This window comes from Symphodus melops, assembly GCF_947650265.1.
Source record: "Symphodus melops genome assembly, chromosome: 5".
Taxonomy (NCBI): Eukaryota; Metazoa; Chordata; class Actinopteri; order Labriformes; family Labridae; genus Symphodus; species Symphodus melops.
This window is the reverse complement of record NC_136695.1, coordinates 16,516,591-16,535,521: the sequence shown is the minus strand read 5'-3', so window position 1 is coordinate 16,535,521 and position 18,931 is coordinate 16,516,591. Positions and strand designations below refer to the sequence as shown.

Genomic DNA, 18,931 nt, shown 5'->3' with positions numbered 1-18,931 from the left:
TTCTTTCAGCATGCTGCCATTTTGACTGACATTTTTCTAATCCCCAGTTTACCAAAGCACATTTCAAATATCGCAAAAATAAACGTTGCTTAAGTCAAGATCTGGTGTTAATTTTGATTACATAAATCCTACTGTAGACTCAGCTGTTTTTTGTGTTCTGGTGTGACAGTGGCACGTCAGGCTGTGAGAAACCTTGGGCTGAATGATGAGACCACTCAGAGTCTGGAGGCATCGTGGGAGCATGAAGACCCCCGAGTGAGGAGCTACAGGGTTTCCTTTGTTGGCCTCAGCAGTGACGAAAAAGAGACATCTGTGAGTATTTGTTGCTATTACTATAAAGGCATAATTTACAAATAATCAGGGTCAAATTTCCTTTAATATTACATAGTTTGTTGTCTATGTTTCACACGTTTTTACAGTTCTGCCACACTTTGGGCTTTGTAGTTCTCAAACAAACTCACATAAACACACAAACTTCTCGACTGTGGAGTTGGGATCTGTGATTACTTGGAATAGACCGAACTGCAGTTGCTTGTAGGAAGATCCTTGTTATTACACAACTCCAGCCAACTGGATGGCACCGCAGCGGTCAGTGCTGGGTCATCTGCTTCTATCAAAAAACTGATTACACTTTCAGTACCGGTCCACTTGGTCTCTCCTTCCTGATTCCTCTATCTTTGGTAAGAGCCCTTGAGCTCAGTGCCATGTGCTGACCCTGATCGCTAATACACACACACACACACACACACACACACACACACACACACACACACACACACACACACACACACACACACACACACACACACACACACACACACACACACACACACACACACACACCTAGCCTCTCTACTGCTCTCTGTCTGTCCCTCTTTCTTTTTTTGTTTGTTTTCCTTCCCTCTAGTCATCCCTCTCGCCACTTCCCCTCTCCCTCTCTCACCCTCCCTCCTGTTTTAATTTCCCAATGTGGTGTCAGAGCCATAGAAGATGGAGAGGCCAGGCCAAGCCAGAAGACATTCCATTATCTTTTCAGCAGCCATTTACCTCACTGGGAGCAGGGCAGAGTAAAAAAAGCAAAAGATACAAAGAGAGGAGGAAAAAGAAACAATAGTAAAACTTTGTAGCAAAACAACCGTTGATGGTTATGAGAGAAAGACAGAAAAGATAAATCTGCAGGTGTCATTTGAAGTGGGTTTATTTATTCAGAAATGTATGACTTGAAGGCTTGGACTTGAAGGAGTTTCAGCACCGCAGTCAGAGTGGACAGCTCCTCTCTTCTCATTCAATGTGACAGATTCACCTGGCCTTCGCTTAGCACACAGACACAGACACACACCTACACCCCCCCCCCCCCCCCCCCCCCCAGCAGGCAGGCTGGCTGACATTTGGCTGAGGAGTGGTGCTCTGAGCACAACAATGACAATTTGATCTCTGCTGTTGTTTATGTTGAAGTCTTGCTGAACAGGCAGATACACTTTTCATTCGCTACTAATAGCAGGGACATATGATTATGAAAGCAATAATCAAATACAAAATAATGAATAAGTAATTTTATAAAAGTCCTAATTAAAGCTTGTTCTGTATCTTTGAAACATTTATCACAGTCCTCCTAAAGAGATTTGTGTCATACTTAAAGAACTATACAGTAAATTTTTCATAGAAATGTGACCTTTGAGGACAATAAATGCCCTCAGCATAATCAGCATTTTATGAAGAGTCGTGATAATAAAAGCAAAAACTTAACCTTGAGTGGAGATATTTGTGTTGTTAACTGCTGTTTCAATCATTCATCTGCTTTAAGTATGCTTCTTTATTCATATGTATTATTGAACAACAACATTAAGTTTAACAAGTTTCTTTTCTTGCTGTTACACATAGATCACCTTATTATATATGCAGGTTCTTTTCTGTAGAAATGCATTTATTTTGAAGTAAAGTAAAATGCAGAAAAACAAACTTTTATACTGCTAAATCAAACCATAGCAGTTATAGGTGTTTCTTACCTCTTCTTCCTTCTCTGTTGGCCTGAACTGACTTTATTGACTAAACTGAAAGTGAGCAGAATTCTTGAGCAGTTGAGTTTCACATCCCTTCAGGTATTCGTTGTGCAAACACTTTCTGTTTCACCAAATTAATCCTGGCCGGAATCTTTGCCCCTTAATGTCACTAAAATCCCCAAAAGGAAAACAACAATTTCTGTGCATGTAACCTGCTACATGGTTTGTGCATTCCAGAGTATGTGTGTGTTTGTATGCAGCATTTACTTACAAGCAAAGGGAACATACAAACATGCACGTAATATTTATATGAACACTATATATATATTTAAGTGTTCAGAACTCATCAATTATTTCTACTCTTTGTATTTATTTTTGAAATGTTTTGAAATTTTGTGTTTCTCTCTCTCTCTCTTGCTCTCTCTCTCTCTTTTTGCTTTGTGTGTTTTCAGATGATTATTCCTGGAGGTCAGAGGACAGCATTGCTCCAGTCTTTACTTTCAGACATGCAATACAAAGTCACAGTCACACCGATGTATTATGACGGACAAGACGGCATCAGTGTCTCTGTCCTGGGATCCACATGTAAGCATTAGAACATCCACACACACACACACACACACACACACACACACACACACACACACACACACACACATATGCTGCTATGAATTATTTACCACTGGGGGTCAACTCAATTTTCATTTTTACAAAGATGCAGCTCCCACTTTGGGAGAACACATTTGACCAATCTGTAAGCTAATGAAAGTGAATTTTATTGCCACGGGCAGAGTGTTCATTTGCATTGCATTAATTTCATGTTCATCTATGATCCTGTTGGAAATTGCAAATTAGAGCGATGGCAATATAAATGGGTTCTTAATTGCCTTAACAAAGACTGTTCAAAATTACATCAGTGTATTTCATTAATGAGGCGATTGAATTATTTCGTAGGGATCTAATTGATTTTCTCAGCTGTTCTCCTGATTACCTCTCATGAGCTGCGGGGATTGTGAATTGCAATGTCAAACAATATGTGTTATTCTTCTTGATCAGGGTGCAATAACTTATTGCAAACACAAAACCTCTAAGCTTAGAAAGCAGCATAGTCATAACTCAAGGCATGATATACAATAGGACATGATTTTCTATTTTACCAGGGGCTTGTCGGAAATTATAGCCATGTGATAACTCAAATCCTGCCAAATCTGGCACTGGTTAGAAAAACTACATGAAATGCTACTATCATTTATGTAACACACTGTAATATTACATCATCATTTTATATTGAACTGAATATCAACAAATTTATACAGAGTGAAATGCCTTGTGTGTTTATTTTGTGAACAACAACAAAGAGCGAAAGCTGTAAATCGTTCTCAACCTTTGAAGCACAACTTCAAAATGTTTTTGTACCAATTTCAAATGTGCCTGTAGTATAGAAAGAAAACCTGACAGAAAACAAAGAGCAGAAGCAGCTGTCATCAAAGCTCACACTCGTCCTCTTTAGATATGCTTATATGCATCTATTTCTTTCTTCTTACAGCCGACAGTCTACTAAAGACTAAGACGTGATCTCAATAGAACTTTTTCTTTGTTTACCTGAGGGTTACACAGGCCCATTTTAAGTTATGTTCGGGGAAGACCCCTGTGTGTTTTTTTTATTTTGTGTATTTTTTCACAGTGCCCCTCTCGTCACCTGGAAATCTACGTGTGTCAGAAGAATGGTACAACCGCTTCAGAGTCACCTGGGATCCACCTCAGCCTCCTACAGCAGGTTACAGGATTGTCTACCAGCCTGTTAACGGTACATACACACAGAAAACCCACACATGGGCATGCAATGATGCTAATCCTGACAATATTTGTCTAAACAAACAGTAATCCAAAAAAGGCTATTCAAGATGATCTATTTTTTGCCTTTAATGATTTAAAAAAAAAATTAGAAACACAAAAACCAGACAGACAGGCACTCCTATTCTTGTGTGTGTTCCCTCCCACACATCCCTTCATTACACATACACGCTAAAGCCTGCTGGCTTCCTTCACAAGAGTTTTAGTGTGTACTTCTTGGTCTGGGTGGGACAGAGGCTTGTCCAAACATACTAATCCGCTTTTAATGGGAGGACCCACTAGACACAAACCTGGGATGAGGGCATTGTGATTAAAAGCAAACCTGCTCTCTCGATGTTAATTAAGGCTTCTTAGTTTTTCTTTTAACAGCGAAAAGCTTGAGGTTTTAAGGGAAATGCCAGTGATCGAGAGCTAAAACAAGACATTACCCTTTTCTTCATTTATTTAGCGTCTTGAAACGCCATCAAAAGCCCATTTTCACTGTTCTGTTTTCTTCTGTGGTGCTAATTGTTTCGTGCTTCCAATAAGAGGCTCTTTATAGTTTCCACGTCTGTTTTAACTCATTTAAACACAATTACTGTGCCGCTGTTGATACAGTGTCTAGCAGACAACCTCCATTCTTCTGATCTTAAAAATGAAGATGAAGAGAAATATATTTGGTCAGCATGCTGTTTTCTTTGTGAGAACCTCGGTAGGCTACGTGCATGGAAGAATAGTGCCTGTTTGTGCAAATGCCTCCACACAAACGCACACACAGACTGTTAAAAAGCTGCAATACTCTTAATATAAACTGACCTCATGTAACAAAAATACACAAAATAAAAGACAGAGACATTAACAAAAAATACACTGTCTGTTTCTGATTAAGCATTGGTACAATGGGCGGTATGTTGTAAAGATAATTATTACTCCTGCTTTATTATATTCTTCTCCCTGTAATGGAATTGTTTGCTTTTTCACATCCTCTCTGTGTATTTTATGTTTGTGGGATCCATATTTTTTTATGAATCAATTTGTAGACTTTTTTTCTGGGAAAAAAAGCCTTAATTTAATTTCTGAATATTAGATCTTTGTAGTGCTTTAATGGGGCTGTGTGAATTTGTGGTTGTGTGCATATTTTTGTCTGGACTCATGGATATTATTGTTTGGAACAGCTAGCTCGTGTTTATAAAAGGATTAGAAAAGCTGCCACATGGATGTGTGTGTGAGTGCATGCATGAATTTGTGCAGGTCTGTGTATACAGTATATATTAGCAAAGCGTCAAGCAGCTCAGTGATAATAGTGACAAATTCATCATTTATAGTTGTCTATCACTTTTTTTTAACAATGCCTCCCTGAGACAGGGACAGAAGTAGATAGCAGCTTATGCATATTGGATGTTTGAGACTGTCATGCAGCAGATTGTTTTTTGTTTTTTGTTTTTCTGGGTTGGGGGATGTGATTGGTTGCAGACTTACAGCCACTCCCTATTAAAGATGCCAAAAATGTATTTGTTCAAGAAAGATTGTGTGACAGGGACTGTTCAATAAGGTAGACTTTTCTACTTCCACTTTCCACTTTCAGACAAAACTCACATTTACATTGAGCTGGCCAGCTTAAAAAGTTTTAAATTAAGTTCCATGAATTCCATCTGTTTAAAGTTTTCAGAAAAAAAAAAAAGTAGAGTCTTTAAAAGGCATTTTGTAGTTAAAAATGTGCTCTTAATATTGGAGGTCCAAACTGTACATGCATGTCCCACTCAATTAGTCTTTGTGTTATTAGTTTTTGATCATCATCTCAAGAAACTTCAGCTAAAATATTGGAATTTGAGTTCTGTTGAACTGGCATCTTTTTAAAAGATTACAACCACTCATGTTTGTTGCATTTCTTAAAGAAGTTGCCTCTTTTACATTGCGAGTTAAACACCCCTGTAATGTCTCTCTTTCAGTGTAAATGTCACAGAGATGGGATCAGTGTCAAACTGCATAATGAAACAGTCTATGTAGCCTGAGTGTGTGTGTGTGTGTGTGTGTGTGTGTGTGTGTGTGTGTGTGTGTGTGTGTGTGTGTGTGTGTGTGTGTGTGTGTGTGTGTGTGTGTGTGTATGTGAAGCTCCTGCTGCATCTTTACTTGCGGTTTCAAGACACTGCAAAGCTTTTTTAAAATCACACACTTTTGTGGTTTAAATAAAAAGGTACAAAGGTGAAATGCAGGCACAGTTTCATTAGGCTGTTGTTGCAGAATTGCTATAGGGCTACCATTATGTTTTGTTCTCTCCCACCTGTGCTTATGGTTACATCTATGTGCCTTACTCAGTGCCAGGACCAGTTCTGGAGACAACAGTAGCTGAAAATGTGAACTCCATTCTGCTCCCGAATCTTCTCAGTGGGACAGAGTACAGCGTCCAAGTGATTGCTTCCTACCATACTGGACAAAGTGAACCACTATTAGTGAATGCCAAGACATGTAAGTATCTTTATCATACCTGCAAAGTCCTGTAAAACCTTTTTATGATAGCTGGTATTTCATGAAAGCTGAGAAAACATTTCTTTTGATTAAAAGTGTCAGTCGAACGGCTAGTTCACTATAAAAGTGAAGCTTATGAACATTCAGAATTCTGATTGAGCTTTCCTTCATGATAGTAAATTATCAAATGAGACCTCATGGGGTATTCAGCATTACCTCAAGGTGTCAGTCTGTAAACAGGACAGAAAAAGGCAGCAGCTGAGAAAGATCAAACAGATTTGCCTGCTGTCGGCTGACTCCACACTTATGTTTACTGATACTTCAGCAAACGGACAGATAAACTGAAGGGTAAGCAAGGAAGTGAAAACTATCTCTTTGTGTAGGGATTAAGAATCAGTAGATGCAGCACGACCTAATTCAGACTTTTACATCCCTCTAATCTAAAGCAAATAAACCGACGACAAGAAAGTGAGGAAGTGAGAGAGGGTGTAATAAAGATATTCAAGCGCTTTAGTTTGTGCTTCATCTCTAATGAATATTGCTGTCACTATCTTTTGTCAGAAGTCTATGTTGTCTTTTCGATTTATTTATTTTCCCCTGTTTGTTTGGCATTTTCAAAAAGCTGCAAAGTCATTCGGTACTTCCACAAATCTTCTGTTGTCTGTTGGGATTACTTTGTGATTACCGTAAATTCCGGACTATAAACCGCTACTTTTTTCTCACACTTCGAGCACTGCGGCTTCTACTCCGGTGCGGCTAATGCATGGATTTTTTATGGGGGACAATGAGCTTCTGCCGCAAAAACATTTGACTTCGTCACGTCGGATCTTAATATCAGTCATTTTGCGCTTCATGCACGCACCCTCATCATGGAAAACACACGGAGAAATACATATGATGCAGCTTTCAAGTTAAAGGCGATCGACCTGGCTGTCAAAGAAGCTAACAGAGCTGCTGCACGTTAAGATGACACTGACAGCGACAACAGAGACTGAGGAAGTGAGTAATGAAGTCATTCTGAGGCAGTGAATGGATGGACTTTTTCTTGTGAAAAATATTACGTCATTTTTCATCAGCCGTGTTACAGACACCGTCGGCTAGGCTTCGTATTGTAACGGTTCATGTTGTAAAGTCAGTAGTTGATAATGTGTTCATAATTCCGATTATGTGGAGAGTCAGTGAATGCACCAGCGAGAACGTGTTGAGTGGCTGTATGAGAGAACGCTGGGGGAGAGAGTTGGATTGTTACGGCAAGTTATGGTTTTGCTCTCTGCTGTAAACGGCGTGGTCACGGCCGACAGTGATTGGGTTATTAAAAGTTATTATTTGAACGCTCTCGTCGTCCTTTAACGTCCGTACGGACGCTACAGTATTTGCGGATGTTACCGGTAGCCTACGTCTGTGTAAATAGCTCTTGTTATAGCGTGGACACCTGCGGCTTATAATCAAGTGCGGCTTATATATGTACAAATACATTTATTTACTTATTTTTAGCCGGTGCGGCTTATATCCAGGTGCGCTCAATAGTACGGAATTTACGGTAGACAGAAGTGAGTCTGAAAGGCAGAGAATCAAAGAGGATGGACACGAACATATTGTACACCAATAAGAGACTTTTGCCTTTGAATTATCAGAAAAGATACTTGCATTGAACTACATGAGAATGTAGACTTAATGTTGAAGTGAGTGATTCATTCAAATATATATATACATCACAAAACATCAAAGTGGATTCCTGTTTTTACATGGATTAATGATCAGTTTGTCATGCACTGATGTGCTTTCATCTGTTCTGGAATTATCCCTCCGTTGGATGAATGACAAATCCCTCACGCCTTCTTGTCTCTATAAAGCTCTTATAATGAAAGATGCTTTCACAAGAAAAGAGAGATGAATTATGAGGAATTAGCAAGTAGATTTATCAGCTGTTCGTATTCAAACACATCTCTCTGTCCCTTGTATTGCACTTGAAGTTCATGCCTCTGTGTCTGGCTCATCAAAAGTTTGTTTTTTGTTAGTCCCACTACAGTACATACTCGACATAAATTAAAAGTTTGTCTAGGATATTTTACTCCCACACTTGCCATATTTTTATTTCTTTATTTATGTGTGTATGTTTGATTGGGGATTTATAAATGACTCATCACTTAATATTCAGCACAACACATTCTCTCTGAGACCCAAGCCAATCACAGTGCACTGATAAATTTAAAATGTATCAGGTTGTCAGCTAATACACCGAGCTTGTCTGAACTCATTGTCCATATACGCGCTGAAAGTGGAGGAACACTGATTTATTAACGGGATGTGTTCAGTCATTTGTCATTCTAATAAGGGAGATACAGTAACATATTTCCCTGGATGCACAGCTTTACCATGGGAGCCAGCTGGTGTGTGTATAGCAATAAATTAGGTACACTAACAGGTAGCTTAAAAACAATTATTGGTACCTTGAGGACCATTGAGTGAAATGAAACTGTTTCCTCCAAATGAAGTTTTATGTAGTTTGTATTGAGGTGCTGGAAGAACGGGTGCACAGTAAGAATGAGTATTTCCCCAAAGCCCTGAAGGAAGCTCAATCAACCCCAAGTCCCAAGAATTCTATTGATTTAACGCAATGTTGTAAAATTGTGTATATTATATAAATATTGTGTTTTTATTTAAGAGGGTCGTTGGATTTTGAGAGGATAACCTGATGACAAACAGGGAGATGTGCATGAATGAATAATTGAGAGATATTGGTGCAAATGTTATGGCTTCAAGTGCCTGTCAAACCTCGAGTTGTGCCTGTGTTCTCTTTCACACTCATCTCGACTGACATCAGTTTTCTTTACAGTCAACCAGGATTTTAGTCAGCGCTGAGTGACCTTAAAATTGACTTGTTCTTTTTGCGATAGCTCTTTAACAGCCCCCTGCTCTCATTCTTTAAATAGGTTTGTCCTCATGCTTTTCTTCAGTTTTTTTCTCACATGCTTCCATTTATACCTGATCGATAGCAGCACCTCACCAGAAGTCACCTGATGTGTTATTCAACTTCTACTGATTCCTTTAGTTGACAAACATGGGATCAGAGATGCAATATGTCCCTCAAACTAGGAAACAGAGTAAAACATACTCTGTAGAGAAAAGCAATAATAATCTGTAAAAAAAACCAACAAAAATCTGTTATCTGTATGTAAACAATCACCTGTACACAAGTACAGCTGTTAATGTTCATGTGTTCTTGTTGCATCCTTGTGTTGTAAGAGAGTGAATATACAGTATCTTTGCATATTAAAAAATGGAAGGATGGGTTGTTGTATCCATTATTCACCAGTATTTAAAACAAGGCACCTGCCATATGGTCCCAGAATAAAATATCTATATACTAGTGAAAGAGCCAAGTTTATTTTATACCATCAGCACATTCTGTTAACAAGGGAGAGGGAGGACAAACGAAGAGAGACTGGCTCTTGGGAGGCCTGCTTGCCCATAAGTTTACTGAAATCTCACTACCAAACAAGCTTCACATATTTAAATGGATCATGGAGTTTTGCATTTTGCTGCATCATACCTCATTATGACAAAAAAAACAAAACAAGACTGACTAAATCTTTATGACTTGTTTTAACATTTACCAAACTCTATGGCTTTGTGTCCTCTTGAACCCTTTGCATGGATGGTACACTGCTAATGTTGTAGCTGTAAGAGGAGTATCTATTTGATTCATGATGCAGACAAAACAGATCTAAATTTAGCCTGAATACTTACTGCTTTTTTGTTTTAAAGTTCTCAGTGTGTAGTTGACAATGTTGTCAGCCAGTTTGTCAAAGTTGAAAGAAAATGAAAATGCTCAAAGGGAAATACAGACTTTATTTAGAACATTTCATAAGATACACAGTTGCTACAATCAATAACATTTTCACAGACTCATCTGCCCACGTGATGAAATGCTGGAGCAAGAGATAATGATTTGAAAATGTGAAAACATTTATGTTTTGTCCATTCTATAAAACATCAGTTACTTGTCAAATGTATATTACTGCCAGACATCCCAAAGGATATTAAACAAAAGCTACCAGTACCAGTGTGACATTTATTTGAGTTATAAATTACTGTAAAATATTCAATAAGTGACTGGTGATTTGTGTGTTATTGCTTCCGATAAATATTTAGAAATGTGTTTTTAGCGTTGTGTTTTGTTTGTGTATGATTGCTTATCAAATACCAAATTCACTCTGTCTTACTGCGGATTTTCAGTGTTTCTTGGCATCTCTGGCTTGTCAACCTACCAAATACGCCCCAACAGCATGTGTGCCCAATGGCAGCCTCTTCTACATGCCACATCATACAGAGTCTCCATACAGTCAACACTCAGTAAGTACATGTACTGCTCAACAATTATGTAAGCACGATGAGGCCTGTCTGTACTTATCTGTCAGTCACAAAAAGTTTATGCTATGAGTTAGTGCCTCCAATAGTTCTGCCTTTGACTCCAGGCAGGCAAATCACTCTGAGCAGGGTCTTGATTGACTTCATTCTTCTGATATACAGTAAATGTGGGGCAACTTTATTGTCTTGCTGAAATGTGGTTTGAATGACACCTCTTAACTGCAGCTTGACAAAACTAAATAACTCCAGATTTGCACCCGGGGATGTTTAGTTTTCTGAAACAAGCAGTAGCTCTCGACAAACACAAACCCAGTCGACAGCTGTTCTCCCCAGCATTTCAGTGAGCACCTTAAGACATCTCAACATGTTTCATGAGAAGCATGATTCCTTCCAGCTAAGTGACTGGAACACAATTCAGACACATAAATCAGAAGTTTTACTCAAGTGATGATATTTGGTGAGGTGGCTGTTTTGAACTCCAAAGTCTGCACATGTGTCCTTAAAGATTTACAGCCTGTCCTCATGAAAGAGTCTCTACTGTTTATTATTAACACAGAAGAGAGTCAGTCAGGGACTCTTCTTAGTCTGTTGCATGTGTGCTGCATATATATACATTTCCAGTCTTCTGGATTAGCATTGATATAAGCCTCAGAGGAAATAAATAGAATTCTGTAATTTCCACACGGCACTGGTGTACACTGTACAAAGAGGGTATTCATAAATCTCCCTGTTTGCAAAAGCAGAGGGGATATAATATGCATACAATCATTCTATAGTGAATTAGAAATTATCATCTCAATGTGTCAGAAATAAAGGACAGAGTATGATCTCTAAAAGCTCTCAAAAAGGGTTGAAAATATGATAAGATTTGAATTAAATATTTTTATAGGATAGGAAGATAGGAAGATCTGTTTATACTTACCTGATGATATTTACTTTTACATTGAATGTAATGTCTTATATAATAAATAAATGCCTAACAACATTTTTTCTTTACAGATTTGTTTTCAGTTTTTCGAATAATTCTTTCCAGTGTTTGTTTGTATGCAGCTACTTACAACAAATATCATTTTGCTTTTTTGGTTGTCTTTAACAATGTAATGTGTTCACTTTACATATGAACCTGTTGATTTTAACTACCCCCTCATTCTTTGCATTTTGATATGTCCACGAGACAACCTTTTTCTGAGTTTATTTCGTAAAATGTCAGCCTGTGCTCAAAGGTCAGGTAGACAGCAGAACCACCTGCAGTGGTGATGGCTTCTCAAAAATAACTTTGCGATGATAATGTCAGAAAGATGCCAGAGTATGTACATGGCATTGCAAAATGTAAGCCTTCTGCTTTCATCTGATATTTCTGTGACAAAACAAATGTCCTATTCCTATTCATTTATGTCAGTGTGACTTGTGTGTTGCTGAAGAAGGTCATTATTAAGCAGATGGTCCAATTGGAAAAAAGAAAGTATAACATATAGAAAGATGTCTCGACTATGGCACAATAGAATATCATTTAATTTACTTGTTAATGACTCTATAGGTGCCCCTCAATGATCTCTCATGTATAAGTAAAGATTGAATGACTGAATGAATAGTATAAAATTCTAAAAGATGTGCACACTATGGTTGAGATAATCAACTGCAGACTACAACACGTGTCTCTTAATGTGTTGTCCACACTGCTTACAATCTTTGTGCTAATCACCTTGTGGCTCAAGCTCAAGTTTTGGCTCATGTGTGAAATTGCACGAGTGGTAACAGAAATACAGATTGTGTATTTTCTGAAGCAAGAATGTTTTGAAGGCATTTTATCTTGTACGATGAAAGTGATAAGTAAGAGATCAATTATCTCTCTTTAACTTGTAATTACGGTCATCGTGTTGTGGCATTTATTATCACATTTCATTCGTTTCTTTCAGACATTGTAAATTGTCCTGGTAATAAGCCGGACATCAGGAAGCAGAAACATATTTTAACTTTACATTTTTGTAACTAAGAACCTTAATTATGGCACTGCTTCATCAGGCTGCAAAAAACTAATGTCAGGCTGTCCTCTGTTAGAAAGATACGTTAAAAAACAATCTTTTCAGTTAATTTTTGAAAATTAGTGTAAATATATAAAGTGTTGGCTGGTTAACTTAGAGATGAGAATAAAACTACTACTGCTTAATAAGAAACCTGCCTAGAAATTCCCATTTGTTTCCCCATTACTTCTCGTTTTATTTCAGAAAAGAAAAGGAGAAGGCACAAACAGTCTGTCTTCCATATTCATCCCCTCACAATAGTTTAATTTATTTCACTCTCTTCCTCCCTCCTGTCTGAGCTGCGACTTGATATTCCTGCTCGAGTTTAGAGATTTGGTTTAATCCACACAGAGCCAACCAGCTGCTTAAACACCTTCTCAAATGGATGAGTGCAGCCTCTCGCTGACAGCTGTTTCCCTAAACTTTATTATCTATGGCTGTTTCCTGTGTGGAGGACAAGCTAATTTGTCACTCTCAAAGATTACAGACACATTAGGAAATAGAATAAGACTAATGGAATTGACAAATGGCAGCTATTAGTACATGTGTATTTGCACTTTGCACTTTTTAGTTTTCCTTTGTTGGCTGCCAACAAAAATTCTTATTAAAGTTTTTCATAAAAGCAAAACTATGATTGTTTTTGGTAATGAGATGTATTTATAACATGATTCATTTCTTTTAGTGATTTAATGATGTTTTCCATCAGTAATTTTAACTGAAATGTCAGACTAGTTTGCTTTTTACAGCCGTAAGTACACTTTCAGTACTTTGTCACCAGCTCTAGTTTTGTAAGATAATTTACATGAAATGTAAATGCAAAGTGCAAGAGGTCAAGTTTAAATATTCACTGCACATTTCAACTTTTTTTTTGCTCTTTTTGACCGATAATAATCATCAACAATTGAATGCTCACTTTTTATGTCATATTTGAATTTTCAGATGACCTGAACATTTAGGTTTAGTTAAGTAAATGATTTAATGAGCAGCATCTTAACTTTTGATTTTGCCTTTTTTACTGCCGATCTTCTCCAATGATACTGTCTAGTATCTGTCTCTAAAAGAAAGAAATCATACTAAGCAACTCCAAGACTAAACTAGGATGCAAAATATAGCAGGAAAGAGGATTGCCTATATTTAAAACTGTAAATTTGAAACATAAGCTTTAGAGGGGATTGAGTTTGATTTTTTATTTTGTTTTTTCAACACTTGATCATCATTGTAAGTCATTGTTGTGTTTTAATGTTTCTGTGCAGATGGTCAGAAACAAGAGCTGAGGCTGGGAGGTGGTGCTTCCCGACAGTGCTTCTTTGACCTCACTCCCAGCAGCCAGTATCAGATCAGTGTTCACACCCAGCTTCAGGAAATGGACGGACCGCCAGTGTCAGTCACAGACATGACACGTATGTTACAACATCTATGATGAATTGAAATTGCTTTTGCACTTTTTTTTTACCAGCATTCTCCCAAGTTGTCTTTATTTTCCATCCTCGCTTTTAAGATAGCTCTCCGCGACTCTCACTCTGTGTCCCTTTCTCTATCCCTCACTCTTGTTTTCTCTCACTGAGAAGATAGAGGCTGCATTTGCAATTCTTTGGTCAGCTGAGGAGTATTGCACAGCTCCAGGGAGAAGCATGCTCAGCTTCAAACTAGTGTTTTATGGAAATGTGATAGTTATAGTCTAAGACAGACAGAGAAACGAGCACATTTCCTGAAGTGAGATAAAGATGTTGGGTAGACAACTGAGCAACACATGCATAGACAACTGAAACAAGCATCGACAAACTCATGCAAAATCTCATCTTTTCTACCTTCAACTTATACATCAGGGAGGCAGTTTACTCACTCAGTGTGGTTCTTACTGTTCAAAAGCCTTCTAATGTGGAGAGAGTCAACAATTCCAGGAAACAGCAAACACAACAAAGTCATAGAGAATTCAATTTGATGGCGGACAAGAAGACTTCATTCAATAGGAAACTCCAGTAGCTGCAGTAGCTCAGTCTGTCGGAACTTGAGTTGGGAACCGGAGGGTCGCCAATTGAAGTTCTGATGTGGACCAAAATATCTCAGCTCAGGGGGCTGTGTTTATGTTTGGCGGTGTTCACCGCATTGAGCCTCCAAACTTAGATTCTCAAACAGCAAGTCCTCTTCTGAAGGCAGTTGCTGATATTTCAAAGATGTTTTTCTTGCTGTACTCTGGTCTGACAGAACCCACTTCTTTCTGCAGAGTAATTGGCTTGGCACTGAGACATACCTTAACCTGCAGCTGTTTTGACTCTAAAAAACAGCTCCTGGTCAGATATACACAAGACAAATGAAAGTAGAACTCCTGCTGTCCTCATGGAAAGAAGAAAGGGGGCATACATAGGAAAAAAACTGAGGAGATAAAGTCTGACTTCTGAAAATCACAAGAGCAGAGAGCGATAAACAAACACAATAGCTGTATTTCTCTTTTACACGTAGGTTAGACTGTACTTGAAGTCTTTTCTCCATAAAGGTCTACAACTCAGCTGCTGAAGGAAGGAAGAGGATTAGAAAACTTTCAAGTTAATAGAAAAAGGCTTCTGCTGTCCCTTGGTGTGTGTGTGTGTGTGTGTGTGTGTGTGTGTGTGTGTGTGTGTGTGTGGGTGTGTGTCTGGCAGATAAGCCAGATGATGGTACCACTTGTCACTGCCATCATGATCGATGACCTTGTCCTATTTCCTTCTGTGTAAGCATGTCCGTGTGTATCTGTCCAGTGCCAGAGCCCACCCCAGCCCCGACTGAGCCCCCCACCACAGAGCCACCTCCCACCATCCCGCCTGCTAAAGAAGGTGAGCAAAAGACCTGAGACAAAACAACCACACATAGACGTCTAGGATTGTAATTCTCATAGTGCTTGAATTACTTTTTATAGTGTGTGCAGTGACCTGGCACCATCATTTATAAGTTATTATAAACGTTTGTTTTATTCTTTACAAAGTCGTGCAGTCAAACCATTTCTCTCTTTATGAAATGTGTCACAAGCTGGAATCATTGAGTGTTTTATGAGGTGATAAAAACACCTTCCATCCACAATTTAAATCTGAGTGCTATGTTTGGCCACATTTTTTGTTTTCATAATAAATTTGTAATAAGTAGTTACAATGATTGTACAATGTGATGATGCCACACTACTCTAGCATCATTTTGAAGCAGGATTTGGAAAATAATGTCAGCCTTATTTTGTGGAATTATGCCACTTTACTCCTGTATATCTGTGAAGGGATTTGACATTTGCAATGTTACACAATGTTAACCATGCAATGCTACTGCTGCAGATAAAATAAAGAAATACTACTTTAATCATAGTTTACCAGTGTATTAGCTCAACTTCAGCAGAGCTAACAGGGTCGCTCCTGCCCAGCTCCTGTACAGTTTGTTTCAAATACACTCAACACCAGAGCGCTTAATGCAATTTCTCACAAACACAGCACAATATGCCTAATTACAATATGTGCTTATTTCAATGTTTTTAGCATTAACATTTAAAGTCAGTCTGAGCAATTGTGGTGTGCCCTGTATAACTCTGATAACAGTATGTGCATGTTATGTAATTTTATGTGTTAAAATATTCAATTCAATTCAAAAAACTGTATTTGTCCCCGGGAGGCAATTCAAGGGCACACATTATATACAAATCTAAACTTTGATAATAACAACTGAAGACTAAATGATAACGCTTCACTATATGAATTGATAAACTAATTTAATCAACAGAAGCAAGTTATATAGGAATTAAGACAGATTTTTAACAAAAAGGTTCAAGGTTGCTGTCCTACCCAACACCTCCAGTTCAGTTGGTCCTCTGTTCCTGTCTGGTGGGCTCAGGTGAAAGAGCATCCCAAACACTACAGACCTGAACCGACACACCAGCTGAGCCAGTCTGTAAGCGTTTCTTTCTGAGTTTGTGACCTTTGTCAGACCGATTCCTCCGTCCAAAATGACAGGCAACCTTTTCTTAGGAAGAATCATAAAGACACTGGAGAGACAAAGCAAAGGTGCTCATGGGTATTTAATACAACAGCAGTAAAAAAAAATTAAAAAAAAACAAGATGAGAGAAAAAGTGAGAAGCGTATGGTGGAAACAAAAAACAAGCAGAAATACAGCTGCAGTGTAAAAGAAAAGGCGGCAAATGATGATGATAAGTGGTGAGAGTGTTGAAGATAATAACACACAGAGAGAAAGAAAAGCTCTCAGTAATGTCATCACAGCTTTTATCACAATCAGTAGCATAAAACCCTATAATCGAAACATTTTCCAGATGACCTTTAACTTGACATTTGTAACAAGCAGGAGCGCTCCACTTGTGAAGTTTTGTAAAAATGTGAGATAATAGCATTTGATACCAGCAAAAACAGCAGCAAAGTAGAATTGTTTTTTATTTCATTTTACCACATTTTTCTCTTACTTGTACTTGTAAGTCCAATCCCTTTTCGGTGTTTGCAGGGAAGATTCATTTATGGTTCTTCCCTGTGTCTTTTTCATCAAAACTTCAAACTAAACATGTGTTAAATCCTCAAAACAACTTCATGGCAGCAAAGATAAGGCCACTGGGAACCTTTTAGAAACCTGAGAGGAAGGAAAAGTCACTGCTGGACCAGCAGTTTTTTTTTTTATAAAAACCAGTTGGGAAAGTTAGAGATAGTGCACCATAGCTTTTAATCTTATTACCTCTACAGTGTGAAAACTAATCAGAGGATCCAGCCTTTGCATATTTGCCCTTTCACAGCAGATGTACATTTGCAGTGCTTCGTACTATGCATATTTACTCAGAGTCTGCATGTATTAGGCAGCCTGTTAACATTCAAGTTATGCTGTGTCCTCCACTGACCTTCATTTTGTATGCAATCACTTTTTATAAATACAGAGACAAACGATGTGCTGACCTAATCTATAAATCTCTATCGTCTGTTGCCCTAGTTTGTAAGGAGGCCAAGGCTGACCTGGCATTCCTGGTTGATGGATCCTGGTCCATCGGAGATGATAACTTCATGAAGATCACACGTTTTCTCTACAGCACCATGGGATCTCTGGATCTGATTGGACCAGATGGCACCCAGGTCAGTCATATGACCCCACCCACATCTAAATCAGGGAGAATATGATCAATCTCAAAGGAATCACTCAAGGATAAAAAAGTTATCAACAACTTTTAATGTACACCCCTTTTCCCAAATGCATCATAAAATAAGGAAAGAGTTCAGATTTGAAGTGCAGTCTTAACCATGTATGTCTGAGTTATTCTGAAGAGAGACTCTTTGGAGTGCTACTACTCATATTTATGGCTGCGAGTGGTTCTCATGTCTAAGCTAAATGTCTGTGTAGAGAAAATTGCTATATGATCTGTCGATACAGCATCATAAGTTAACCAACAGAAATATAAGTGTGCTTAAAGCTTTTAATTTCCGGTCACTCGATTTGCAATCTATCTTGTATGTCAGAGCTTTTTCCTTCTGAAAAAAATGTGCTCATTGGAAATAGAGAAGAATGATTGGGGTCTAGCCAAAAGTACCCAGGCTGGAAACTATAAAAAATAACAAGGCCAAAAAAAACAAGCAACAAACAGTCTGAAAACAAGATAAATTAGTGACATTAAAACATTCATCACAATATATTTGTTTGTTTTTATTTATATTTTCATTTTTTTTTGTTCAATTCCACAACTTAACAGTACAAACCCCCATGGAGTCTGTTGGCACTACTAAGAAGACAAACTCCATCCGGCTCCATTAACTTCTCCCCTTTTATTGGGCCCCTGAACACACAGCACACAAGAGACAGTGGTTGAAATATGTTGGTGATGAACTGAAGTTATATTTCACTGACTTGTTCCCACCAGATCAGAAAAGTTTTAAAAATACACTCATAATTTCCACGTGAGGAACAAAAGCGTTACCTTGTTAATTATTAATCCATTTAGACCTGATGCATGTATAAACCGAAGACCTGATGAGACGCTAGCGGGCTTCTACCTTTAGGACCTGATGCAATATTTGTACCTTTGTTGTTTTTCTTTATATGATTTTATGAGAGAACATGAACCTTAGTGCTAAGACAATGATTTTAAGTTAAAGCAAATGTTTTGAATTGTATGTCTCTATCTGACACAAAGCTCAGTACTTAAGATCTCAGTAAAGGTTGAAATTCAGTGCAGACTTTTTGAAAAACCCTCAGGTCTTGCTTGGTTGTTTTCAAACATTACTGATATTTTAGAGGGTGAT

At 38.1% G+C, this 18,931-nt stretch overlaps 1 protein-coding gene across 2 annotated transcripts in view; it reads left to right on the top strand.

The window, feature by feature from the left end:
• col14a1a (collagen, type XIV, alpha 1a) overlaps nt 1–18,931 on the top strand; it is a 114,857-nt gene that overhangs the window by 48,711 nt on the left and 47,215 nt on the right. For both annotated transcript variants that reach the window (XM_079343187.1, XM_079343188.1), the window contains exons 19-26: nt 170–312; nt 2,453–2,585; nt 3,685–3,807; nt 6,150–6,299; nt 10,539–10,655; nt 13,945–14,091; nt 15,427–15,501; nt 17,631–17,770. In XM_079343187.1, coding sequence (XP_079199313.1) covers nt 170–312; nt 2,453–2,585; nt 3,685–3,807; nt 6,150–6,299; nt 10,539–10,655; nt 13,945–14,091; nt 15,427–15,501; nt 17,631–17,770 — 1,028 coding nt within the window. The remainder of the gene's footprint in view (nt 1–169; nt 313–2,452; nt 2,586–3,684; nt 3,808–6,149; nt 6,300–10,538; nt 10,656–13,944; nt 14,092–15,426; nt 15,502–17,630; nt 17,771–18,931) is intronic.